At 38.9% G+C, this 13,511-nt stretch overlaps 1 protein-coding gene across 2 annotated transcripts in view; it reads left to right on the plus strand.

Annotated features, from left to right (window-relative positions):
- The window catches only part of MOB3B (MOB kinase activator 3B), an 86,735-nt gene that overhangs the window by 67,547 nt on the left and 5,677 nt on the right, over positions 1-13,511 (plus strand). For both annotated transcript variants that reach the window (XM_064736130.1, XM_064736131.1), the window contains exon 4: positions 850-1,052. In XM_064736130.1, the coding sequence (XP_064592200.1) occupies positions 850-1,052 (203 nt within the window). The remainder of the gene's footprint in view (positions 1-849; positions 1,053-13,511) is intronic.

A 13,511-nucleotide genomic window follows, 5' to 3' on the forward strand; every position in this document is an offset into this window, starting at 1 on the left:
TCCAACTAAAGCATTAATTAGATAACTAAAAAATCAGGAAACTGTGCAACAAAGCAGAGTAGCAGTAAAGTTCCAAGCATGGCACTAAAGTCATTATGTCTGAGAGACAATCATAAAAGGAGATAAAACTTTAGGATTTTGGGGATAGCTTAGCAGCACATAACTCCATGCAAGATCAGTCTTTAATGGAGAGCAGTTCTGAAGAAATTATTTGTGCCTCATTATTGATGCCTGATAGTTTATTAGCAAATAGTGCTTTTGCATCTGCTTTGGAATCTCCAGGTACAAAGTAGGGTAACTTGAAGAAAGAGCCATGTATCTCTTGAAGAGATTTTCTATTAAAGGAGCAATCAGATTGGTATATGTAACTGAGAGGAAGTTGAAAGCAAAAAGGTCCTTCTGCCAGTTGTTTCAAATTTGTTGTTAAATTTGATGCTGTGAAATGCCACTGTTGAGAAACATGAGCAGGAACTGTGTTACTTCTAAGTGCTCTGTATGCATCACTTTGGGGAACAGTTACTGCATGGTGTAAATCCATCGATGTTAATAGTTAGATGTGCACTGCAGTGAAAATCACCCATGTTACAATACTGGATGGATTTACCAAATTATATATAGGAAATAAATAACTTGGTCCTGTCAGCCTCAATCCATTAAAGTTGTTTATTCATTTGGCTATCTTTGGTGCTAGCTCTGAAAGAAATGCATGCATAAAGCAATATTCTGGATTGGAAGGGAGGCCTAGGAAGTCATAACCTGGTTTGCAGTTACAATCTCACACTTGGCTGTAAGGTTTTTGTCTTGAGATTGACAAGATGGCTATGACAACATTGCCTTCTCTATTCACAGGTGTTCCCTTTCCAAAGAACTTTCTCCAGATCTGCAAGAAGATACTCTGTCGGCTTTTTCGGGTGTTCGTTCATGTCTACATCCATCACTTTGACCGTATCATCCTTATGGGGGCTGAGGCCCACGTCAACACCTGCTACAAGCATTTTTATTATTTTGTGACAGAGCTCAACCTCATAGACCGCAAAGAACTAGAGCCTTTGGTAAGTGTGGGGTCTGGGCAAAAGCTCTAGGAAATTTTCCTTCTCCCTTTACCAAGACTTTCTCATCCTTGTTGCAGTAAGTTTCCGCTAGGAACAAGGTTTTTTCATCCAACATAGACAATTTAAAGGGATTAACTCTGCCTTTCTGCATTCTTTCTGCTGCAGTATTTGTGCAATCCTCAGTAGGCCCCGTAGAAAGAAAAAAATGTAATGTATGTTGTGTGGAAAAATATAAGGTGGAAAATCCTGGCATTTGAAAATAGAAGTCTTCTGCTTCCTCCTGTACTATATACTTAGTATATAATTTTATTCAGTCTGTTTTCACTGGTCAGTAACAGCATGGCAGTAAGTCATAGCAGTCACTTAAATGCGTGTAAAGGGAACAGTTATCTATATAAAGGTGAATTGTGAGGTTATTTAAGTCCTTAAGTAGGTGTTTGTGAAGGTATTGAGTGTGTTAGATCCAGAGCACACTCTGAATCTAAGTGAGATAGATGAAGTGAGACAGAGGTTCACATAATTAGCAGTGAACCAGACACTTCCTTGTGGACTGAAATAGATTAAAATTAAAATCATTGTTCCCAGAAGCAAGGACCCAGAAATGGAAATGTTTTTGCTGTTGCTTGCAAATGCAAATAAAAAAAAATATATAAGCAGAGAAGGAAAAGTAAGGAACAATTCAGAAAGCAGTTCAAATCCTCACTGTGGGTGTCTAGCCAACTTTAAAAGGGATTGGGGAGACATTTCCCCATAGGTTAGAGTTTGGACTATACTGTATCATACAGCCTATTAGGAAGTTCTGGAATCACTGGCTTGTTTTTTTGGGTTTTTTTTTTGGAGGTTTTTTTTTGTTTTTTTTTTTTTTTGCACAGAATCACAGGACAGCTGAGGTTTTTTTCTATACAGGAGAATTAATATGCTATATAAATATGTCCTAAGGGGTAGAAGGCAGCCCTGCTAAAGGGAGTTTTTCTGCCAGAGTAGTGATGCTAGGTTATCCTGTAGCTATTAAATACTGAAGTTAAATCATAAGCAAGATACAAATCAGAATATCTCAGAGATAGGAATAGAGGTGATCTTAAGTTTATTACAAGAGCTTTAGAATACAGAGAGGACAAAAATGGTTGAATGCTGCAGTTAGTGGGTATCAAAACCCCTGCACAAAGTTGACAGATAGGGACAGAGTGGTGCAAGAGGTTACTCAAGCCCAGCAACAGAGCAAGATGGGAATGTGCTTTAGTTGTTTTGTATTCCTCCCTTCACAAAATTATCCTTGGAATCATTGTATGATTATTAACTTTGCTGAGATTCACAATCTCCCAGATAAAATTTTCACCTGCTTCCCTCTTCCTGTCCTTGAGTTGCGTGGGTGTGAGCAGTGCGGAAATGCAGAAAAAAAACCATGCCTGTATTTTTCTCTTCAGCTGAGCAAGGAGAAGGGAGGGAATTGCCAAACAAATCAGGCATTACAAATAGTCTTGGGTAGTTGAGGACAACCTGTGGACTGCTGGGTTCACCATGACAGGAAATGAGCCTGCATTATTTCCCTTAATTAGAAAATGGGCCAAGAGATAATTAAATAAACAGACTGCCACATGCTTTAATAAATGGGCAGACAACTGATTTATCAACATAACTTTAAGAAGGGAGAATAATTGGGGAAGTTGGCAGTAGATGAATCATAATATTAGTCTGAAGGACTTATGCTCTATGTTTAAAATAGATTTTATCAGACTTTTGCAACCCAGTGGAGCAGTCATAAAATCAAATGAAGAAATAATTCAAAGAGAATTCTCCCTCCCATGTGGGAGTTGCATAACTCGTCCTTTCTGCAGTCAAAGAGATGGTTATAGTTTAAAATGTTACATGTCATTTTCCCAAACCCATCAGCAGGTCAATTTACAAGATTCTTGAGTCTTTCATAGAGTTGTTTTATATGGGGAGAAAAGAGGAAACTGACATAGTCACTGACCCCACAGGGCATCCTGAAGAAAAAACTCATGTCCAGCTAGTTTATTTAGGGAAAAAGATGTCTGAAAGCATATGATTTCTTCTGTGCAGCTAACAGACAGACAAGGCAGCACCATGAGAGCTCTCAGACCTTTAAAGTGTGCACCCATGGGGAGGCTATGGGGGGCTATTCTTAGCTTTAAGATGTATTACTTGTTTCATGTTGTTTTCCTGTGTGGCTAGCTTTATTTCCCGCTGTCACTAGTCCACCTTAATTCACTTCTGAGCCTCATCCAATGACCAAAATACCATAGGAATGGGAGTGCCTATTACCTCCATCCCACCCTCACCCTTTGTAGGTGAAAGCTTGTCAAAATTCAGACACAGCAACTAAATATACTTTTTAGTGAGAATCTGTACACATGAGTCTCAGCACATAAATTTGTTGTTCAAACATTAGTACAGCTATGCCAAGTATTGCCCCGCTACTTCTTTCCTGGGATCCCTTTTCTCTGACAATGTATTCTACAGTATGTAGGACTTCAGAAATATACCATATAACTTTATAAAAACATCATGAGTAAAAACAATCTTGGTTCATGGAATTCATTTAATTTACTGCGAGTTAACAAAACTTTTGATTACTGATCTGTGTATTGAGGAGAAAAAAGGGAATTGTCCTGGGTTGACTGTATGATGCTTTTATCCCCAATTGTCTCATTCTGTTTATGTTGAATAATAAGTTTTGTACCTTTAAGAGTGTTCCAGAGAGTGAAGGGGGGAGAGAAGAAGCACACAGTTTGTTTTCAGACACTGCACTCACTCCTCCACATTCCTGCTCCTGACTGTGTTGTCTGTGGATGAACAGATAGCGGGACAGAGAGCTCTTCTTTTGCTTTTTAGTTAGTTTTTAGCTAGCTGAGGCAAAGAAGTTCCCTGGACTGTTTTTTCCTTTTCTTTGGACCTCTTGAAACTGCTCTGGACTGAACACCCAGCCCAGCACCGGCAGCTGCAGCTGTGGCCCACCGGGCCGGGCCTGGCCTGCGACAATTCCAGCACTGAGGGACTGATGAGAGACTGAGTGAGCTGAGCTTCAACCCGGGGTTTTCTCAGTTTGTCATCTCTTTTAGAGTGGCAAGGGGTCTCATTGTTTGATATTGTTTTGATCTTATTGTTTAATAAACAGGGGGGTTTTTTCCACCTTTCTCCAAGGAGGTATTTTTTCCTCCCGGACCAGTTGGGGGGAGGGGCCGATTGGATCTGCTTTTCCCACTAGAGCTCCTTTGGGGGATTCTCCTCCAAATTTGCTCTAAACCTGTACAGGAATTAAACAAAACAGTTGGCAAAGAAACACCTTTCTTCCCTGGGCTCTAATTCAGTATAAAACTTCTTCCTGCTTGCAGGTCTCCACTCACCTTGAATTTGCTACTCCTAATCCCTTCTGGGAGGCGAGGAGCAATGCAGGAGACTGGGGAGGTCTCTGTTTCTTCTTGATTCTTACTTGTGTTCTCCACCCCAATGTGGGTTTCCTGTGGGACACAGTCGCTCCACAGTGTCCCTGCTCTGCTGTGCTGGGACCCACAGTCCCTTCAGGGCTGTGTCTGCTCTGGCACATGGCCCTTCCTTCCAAAAATATGTCTCCAACCACATCCCAACAGTGCCACCATTTGTCTTCTCCTCTTAACAGCTGCTGCTTTCTTAAATATCTGAGCAAAGGAACCATGTGCTTGTTTGGCAGAAATTTTGGCACACGGTGGGTTTATTTCAGTGGCGTCAGGGGCAGATGGCAGTAGCCGGCTGGCACAGGGCAGTACATGACCTCCTGCCACCACAACCCACCCTGCTAGCCCCTGCCACCAAAACCCTCCCAGTAAGGCCCAGCACAAAGCAACCTCTTGTAAGTAAGTTCATATGGGATCTCTTGGGTAAAGACTTACTTTCTGTTTCCAATTTTATTTTAGGCTTTTTGCCTATCTCTGGGTAATAGGTCTCTTCATCAGTCTTCTTATGTGACATATAAAAATATCTAGCATTTGACAGAAGTCTTATGAGCCTGAATTTAACAGTATTTGCAAAGTACTCTGGTGCCACAAAATAAGAGTTGTACCAAGAGAAGAGCTTGTTCCTAATTCTGCATCCTACCTTCAGCAGCAAACTAGATCCTTGCCACATACAAAAGAAATGGGAAGACCAAAGCTTTCTGTGTTCCTTAACTTGGTGTTTGCTGATTTGCTTTGCTGTTTCTATAGGAGTTACACTGGTGGAAATGGGAAGGGAGCAAGCTTTTCCCAGCTGGGCGCTGATGGGTCCATCTGTCAGAGGATGGGAAGAGCATTTTCAGCCACAGTCTTGCCAAGCTGGTGAAGAGGTTTTTAAACTAAGGGTGCCAGTTGGAGGGGAACCTCAGTCCATCCCACTCCTACTAGTTTGATAGCAGTGCAAATCAGTTAGTTTCCCAGCTGATTCCTAAATAACTGGAAACTATTAATGGTAGCAAAATTTTCTTCAGAGATCAGGGTAATAGATAGCAGAATACATTAATCTGCGTCACTTATTCTTCTCAAGCTGTTTTTTTTAATAAATCATATCCTATGAAAACATTGAGCTTTTTCTCAAAGTAATTTTTATAAACATTTTTTCATAAGAGCAGAAAGGAACAATTACATTTGAATGACAAAAAGTAGAGAAATATATTGCTTATATGCACTATTCTGCTTACTTTTGAAATGTTGGTTTCATTTAGATGCAGAGACTATCAGCCACAGTAGCAACTGGCTGGAATTGTGTCTGTAAGTGATGACCGTCAATGGAGCTGAGTGTATAAAAATGGTGAAGTTGGTAATTGCCTCTGTGAGTATGGACTTCCTCTGCAGGATAAACAAGGAAATTAGGATTTTCTTGCCTCATTATTCTCACTGTAAAAGCTTCCATTGGCTATGTGGTATGATTGGTTTCTGAAAACATTTTCATCTGGTATTTGGAGCTGCCTAAAACATGACATGGAAGTCAAGATATCAAAGCAAGAAGTCTCTGTTTTCACATAAGTTCCACCAAGTCTTCATCCTCCTATTTCAGGATGTGCCATTAATAGTAAAGTAGTCATATAGTACTCAGGTAAACACTTGAGAATTTCTGTTTTGTGCTTTTTGTTTTTCTAGGGTTACAGACCTCATAAATATCAGTCCCTCAGCTCTGTAAGTCTTGTTACTCTGCCTCTGTGCATGAGGCCAGAGTAGTTACTGGTATATGTCTAATTTATGTCTTTTCACTAAAAAATTAGCAGCTTTGTTGCATCTTTATCTATACCACAAAAGAATGTTTGCTCATCAGGCAATTCATTGCCAGAAATGCTGTAAATGTAGTAAAAATACTATAAACCTAACACTTCTGGCGCTAATTTCATTCAGAACTCAGAGTGGAAAACTCAGCTGTAGCAGGTTTAGAAAAACATGGCAAAAACATTGGCATTTTGACAAAGGTGTCTCAGATGAAGCCCAGCTGTGTGAAACAGGTTGATTAGAAGAGACATTTTATGCAGACAAAATTTTCAAGCATATATTTTAAAATATAAGTATTCCTATTTTAATTCACTGGAGTTTTTCCCAAAATATCTGTTTGTCCACTTAGCTATGTTTTTATGTTGATGCTGAAAATTAGAATTTAAACTTTCCAGTCCATATTCTTTGTATATCCACTTATAATCTTCATGAAAGCAGTGAATGCATCCACAAATCAGTAGAGTCTGAAATACAAATTATTTGCCAACCAGAAGAGGACAATTTGAGATCAAGAGTACAGGAGAACTAATCTCATTATAGTTACTGTGTTCTTGTTGTCACTATCCTTTATAGTTACCCAGTTTTACTTTCATACTGCTGCTCATTGCCATCAAAGTACAGCCCTTCAGGTCTTTTCAAGGTGTCTTGTGTTACTGCACTTAGAAAAAGCAAGACAACAGTAATATTAAGACATTCTTTTAAAGATACCTCCAGCTGTTTATCCTTCCAGACTTCCCAGTGTGTTTGTGAGTGCTGCCAGGATGGCTTAAGCTTTGGGCAGGTAACCTGCAACTTTTAGTCTTGTTCAGACTTGTTCAGTCACTGCTGTTAACTAGAAAATAGGGGTTCATTTTTTCTTTCAGAAGTGCAAGAAAACCAACTAACCAACCAACCAACTCAAACAACCTAGTATTTCCTGCCCCCAGTCTAGTTACAGTGTTAATATCTAATAGGATTTTCTTTACATTGTACAAGCAGTGAGAATTTCTAAAAAATTGATCTGATCACTAACTAAAGAAACCAGTTATAGGTAAATGTCATCTTTTCCACATCCTGCGGGAAATTAGAAGGCAATTGAGAATTCTAGGATTAAACATTGCTGCAAAACAGAATTCTCAACGCTGGTGCTCGAAGAAAGCAGAGAATTAAGGTGCACTGGATTTTCTGAATATATAATTTCTGGCACATTTTTAGTGACTATTTCTATTGCATCAGCTGCTTTGCTTGTACTTTACTGAAGACAGAAGGACTTTCCTAGTGAGATTTTGGTTAACTGTTAAAAAAGTGCCTATGATCTCCTTTCTTTAACAGCACTTAACAGCTCCCTTCAATAGTCTATCTAGTCATAAGGTAAATGTAAAGACAGTATACAGAAGAAATTTCAGAAAAGCTACTTTACTTAAGTATGGGTTTTCTTAATTTGACCAGTACTTGTTGAGTGACTCTATTAGTTTGATTGTGTGTTGGATTGAACTGTTAATATTCTCTCTAAACCTTCAAGAACCAGAAAACTGAGAAACAAGTCCACTTTTTCTAATTGTCCATGGAAAAAAAAATCTCATGTCACATGACTTAGAAGTTCTGCAAAAGAAAAAAGAAATGAGGAAAGATGTATTTATTGTCCCATGTAATCAGATCTGTTAGTGTATAAAATAATCTATGCAAAATACCTACTATATGCAACAAAATTGTAGTTCATAGTAGAGAACTAACATGTCTCCTGATTAATGTTATGCAAAAATTTTATGCGAAATATAGTGTAGTGTTTGCTTATTTACTCTGCATCATTTCAGTGTAAAAAGTAACACATTTCAAGTCCATTTAATATGGTAAAGTAGACTAAACCCAACTTTTATTTTATTGTTACAGAAGACAAAAACATGCAGAAGGTGAAAATACCTCCTTAGAATATGACAATTTTAAGCAAGTCAGTCATCCAAATGCATGTACTAGTGCTGGGTCTAGCTCTACTCACAGGAGTATTTGGCAGGGTAATTTCCTGATCTTGTTCCTGCTTGCAGTCAGTTGATAAAATATCTTTGTTATCAGTGATAAAGGGTTACATTTGCAGACAGAAGTATTATCTGTGTCCTGCAATCATCACCAAACAAATTCAGGAGGAACCAAATAGGATTACTGTCAGCTTGTCATTAGGTTCAAAATAACTACCCTGAAGCCAAAGAGATTGTCTGAGAGATTAATTTAATGCTGTGCATTATGATAATTGAGACTCATTCAAGTGGAAGACATTGTGAAACCTAACAAAGGAAATAACTGAATGATCAATATACCCACTGGACAGCAATTACCAGTCTGTTGGGGATTTTTTCAGTCAGGATACGGAGAGAGCAGTAATGGAAGAAGTGGAGGAATTTCTTTTTTAATAACTTTGGTGATCAATTTCTAAATTAATATTCAGGGTACAAGGTTCTAACTAAAACTTCCATTTAAAAAAAAAAAAGTTTTGTAGATTAATTTATTGTTACAATTCTGTTGTCAGTCTTCCCATCCTGATCAATCAGCTATCTGAATACAGATTAGTTGAGCAGCACAGGAACACAGACGTCATGATCCAGTGCTATTCCATTGTAAACAGCTTCTTTTGTCATCAGGACACAAAGAACTTTGTCCACAGGTTAGTTATTTGTTAACTGTTGAGAGGTTTGTGAAGAAAGCAGCAATAAAAAGCAGCAGATGTCATAGACATTTGTGCTTTGATGAACTGATCTTTCTCTTTTTCATCTGCTTATTCTACAGTTGTGATTTGAACTACAGAAAGACTCTGAACTGGCTGCACTGGTGCCTCTTTCTGTGCATGTACCATTCCCTGTGGCTGTGGCTTGCATTTCTGTCCATGAGAGTAGGGAGGAGAAATGTGTGTTCCAACGATGTTTGTGTTTGCCCAGCAGAGCCTCAGGTCAAGTTGGATTGGACTGTTATGAGTCCATAAACTGGGAGGCCTGTTTGTGTATTGCCTTTCTGCCCAGCACTGCCTCACAGGATGGTTGAATAGACTGTAAGTTCCTTACCTGTGAGACTGCGGTTAATGCTGGGCAATGTTTTTTGTTTGTGGGTTTTTTTTTGGTTGGTTTGGGTTGGGTATTTTTGGTTGCAGTATTTGGTTGCAGACATGAGCGGCTCTCTGTGGAGTCAGTAAGCTTGGCAAGTGTAATTGGCACGGTGCCCGCTGCTGGCATGCCCTTCTCCTTGCCTCTTGGTCAGGTCTTCCAGGCTGATGGGTGCCTCCAGGCAAGGTATCCCTGCTCGTCAGCAGGTAATGCTTTCTCTCTACCCACTTGTCTGTGAATACATTTAAAAATGTATATACATTTTAAAACCTCACTATGCTTGAAACAGTTGTCACAGGGTTAAAAAGAGATGTTTCCACATCATTCCTAGGCTTCCTAAGTAGCAGCAGGAGGAGCTGAGGAGAGGGAATATCAAGACATGCTTTGCTTCAATTTGGAGAACTGGAAGTGAGGATGAGACCCAGGCACTGAAGGAGGGTTTGAGTCTTTTAAGTAACACTGGTTTTAGTGACGGTCATTACTGCATTTATTATTTTTCCTGTTTTTCCTATTATTATTTTATAGAATACTATTACTTACACTGTTTTTTCACTTTATCTACTTTCTCATCAGCTTTTGCACAGGAGGGACCTCTGGCTTCTCTTATATACTGGTACAAAGATGATATTTATTTGAAGGGTTTTTGCCTTGTGTTTTGGCAGCTATATCTTATACTCGCATAAGCACAGAAACACAGTTTTCTTTGATGAACATCATTCTTTATGGGAAATTCATTCTTCTTGTAATCCATTCAGATGCAATCAATATGTTAGCACAGGTAAATTTGTCACATTAAAGAGATTTTCTCAACTACTTCCGGCTATGTTGCATTTTTTCCATTCTCCTCCTGCTGCATTTAAAGGTTAACTGAGGAGTAAAAATTGAAATGGTCAGGTATAGATTTATGTGCTGAATGTATCTGAAATTTATGTTGGAGCATTATTGAAGGGAGAGGGCCAGACATTGTTTAGATATAAATATTGATGACCTTTATAAATACTTATTTTTTCCCTTCATCTGTGAAATCAAGTTGGTATTCCCTGGAAAATGTTCAGGAATGTGTCCTTCCATGAATTCACAAATCCTAACAAATCAGATAGATTCTTGATGCTTACAGAGTGGCTTGTTACCATTAATTCCAGCAAGTAAGTAGATACTTGAAGGACTTCATAAAGAATAGCAAATGTTTCTCTTTATGTTCCTTAGAAGTGAGTTCCATGTTAAATTCTCCTCAGTTACTAGTCTTGGGCATATCCAACACATAGAATGGGTCCAGGCTTCTGATTTGCATTTTGGATTTGAAAAACAACTACTTCTGCCTTCTTTTTTTTTTTTATTTAACTATGTAATACAGAATTGAGAGCAGGAGTAAGTCTGAATGCAGAATAATGCTCTGGAGTGTCTTGTAATTAATTTTCAAAAGGAAGTGCATCTGGTATCAAAAGTTCTGGTGTGGAGAGTTTCTGTTAACAAGCAAAAAAAAAAAATTGAAAGTTTTGAAGATATTTTCAGTGCTGCTGTGTGACTGTCTTTGTCTCTGTTTTTGACTTTCTGACTCCCTTGTCTGTCTAGCCTTTATATTTCATTCAAGATCCAGCTGGGATTGGGTATCACAGTACCTTAAGACAAAGTGCATTTCCAGTCTTCCTGCCTTTTCAGAAGAGTCAGTTGATAGTTTTTTGTCATCTGAAGTGTTTGGGAAATACTCTTTTGTGCTTTTAATCAGTAACTGTTAGTCAAGAGCATTCTTCTCCACCTTTCCCAATTTAAAATGAACATTGATGTTTCACAGAAGCACAAACCCAAGCAGACTCAGGAGACAGTGAAAAACTTTTGTTAGCTTTTTGTTAGACAGTGCTCCACCCAAGGCTATGCAGCAGCAGCAGAGTAACTAAGGATCAGATCTTTCGTGAGGTTTGAGGGGGACTGTTCTGCAGAGTTAAGTGGAGGGGGGGATGAGTGCTAAGTTCTCTGGTGCCCATCAGAATCAGTGAGAGATATGCCAGCAGGCTCTGAGAAGAGGGGCAGTTAATTTTGAAAGGTAGGTATCTCTGAGGGGGCAGAGTCTGGCAAGTAGGAGCAGCTTGTTCAGTAACAGGCTCAGCAGCAGGCTCTGCAGCACACAGCATGCCTCATGCTGCTACCCAGCCAAGACTGGATACTAGGGGTATGACCTTTCCTCACCTTCTCACCAGCATTTTGAGTGAACCTAACTTTTTCTTTGCCGGCATCCAAATTGTGTCAGTCTCTTGAGAAAGTATTTCCTGGTTGTTTTGTGATTTCCTCTAAGAAAATAATAAGTAGAAGTGGGTCACTCCCACAAAGCCTGCACCAGTTCACTATCACAGGAATCATGGGCTTTATTTTTTTTAAAGCACATCTAATTCACTGTCATTGGGTGAAATCAGTAAAAGCTCACATATATGCAGGCATGCACTGTGACTGTACTTGTGTGTGTGTCCTTCATTTACCACTAACAATATACATCAATACAGAGAATGTTTCTGTGCGTCAGTGATGTCAATGTTTGTTACAGGGCTTGCAAGGGTTTTGCAAGGTGAAGAGAGATGAGAATCTTGACCTCATGTTCAGAACGCTTGATTTATTATTTTATGATATATATTACATTATAACTATGCTAATAGGAATAGAGAGAAAAGTTCTCAGAAGCTTGCTATGCTAAGAATAGAAAAGGAATGAAATAACAAAGTTCTGTGTCCCGGCAGAAAGTGAGAACAGCTCTGCTGTGAGTGGTCAGTAAATCCAAACATCCACAGGAGACCAATCATGGATGCACCTGTTGCATCCCACAGCAGCAGATAACCATTGTTTACATTTTGTTGCTGAGGCCACAGCTTCTCAGAAAGGGGAAAAATCCTAAAGAAAGGATTTTTATGAAAAGATGTCGGTGACAAATGTTTATTAAGGTTAAATGTTTTTCTGATTTTACAGTTTTGGGGTAATTCCCAATACTGTAGCCTAGCAGCCATTGGGACAGAAGGCCTTGCAGGAGGGAAGTTACAGAGTCATTTGCAGCACCGTTCTCCTGACAGGGTGGAGAAATAGGGTCTAGGGAGAAGACTGTGGATGTAATAGTATAACAAAAAAAACCTCAGTTATTAAGGGAGAGAGAGGCTTTGGGAGAATTTGTATTACTATAAAAAATAAATTCTGCCTCTAGAGAGAGGTTAGAAATGGCATGATAGGTTCATGCTTCATGGCTGTCATAAAGGCCTCTTGCTTACATCTTATGCCTAGATCATCTAAGTTCCTACTCTGCCCTTTTCCTGGACAGATATTTATCCATATCTGGACTCCTACCTCTGATGCTATTGCAGTTTGCCTCCCACTGTGTCTGAAGGAGGGTGTCCCAGTTTACAATGGCTCTGATACGGTCCACATTACTCCCTGGACTGTTTTTATAACAGGGCAAGATGATACAGTCTGACTGAAAATCACTGTTCAGCAGAAGTTGCAGAAGGAAGTTGCAGTGTTTTACCTACAGATCTATCAGCCTTGATTATAGGAAGTACACTACAAACATGCAGACACCAAATATGTGTAAAATTAGGGGCCAGCAAAGATAAAAACTGCCTTGAAATGCCTGGACACCTAATTAATCTTCAGTAGGAAGCTGTCCAACACTGTGCTGAATTTTATTTAGTTCTGCATGAGTGTTTGTTGTTCAAATGAAATAAACCTAATCCCAGCTATTTAAGGAAAAAAAACAAAAAACAAAACAAAGCAACTCCCAAAAAAATCCACAAAAACATTTAAGGAGAAAAGGAGACAGACTTTTCCATTAACAGTCAGCTTTGTCATATTTAACAAATTGGAGGAGAAGGCAATCCTAGTTCAGTTTACTGTATTTATCACTGTGGAGATCACACATTACTGTATAAACTCCTGTACTGATTACCATTGTCTTTATAACAAATGACAACATCCCATTCTGCTACGTGCATGGCAACAAAATAACAAGTAATGCAAGATAAATATAGAAGAAAGAAAAACTAGTTAAAGATTCAGAAAAGGAGGAGAAAGTCCCATGATTATGTGTATGATTCTAGGTAGAAAAGTCATTTGTTAAACACAGAGTAGGATACAGTTACAAAATTGTCATGGTGTTATTTGCATTAGATCATAATGACCTGATAAATTAT

The sequence above is a fragment of the Zonotrichia leucophrys genome, chromosome Z, assembly GCF_028769735.1.
Source record: "Zonotrichia leucophrys gambelii isolate GWCS_2022_RI chromosome Z, RI_Zleu_2.0, whole genome shotgun sequence".
Lineage (NCBI taxonomy): Eukaryota > Metazoa > Chordata > Aves > Passeriformes > Passerellidae > Zonotrichia > Zonotrichia leucophrys.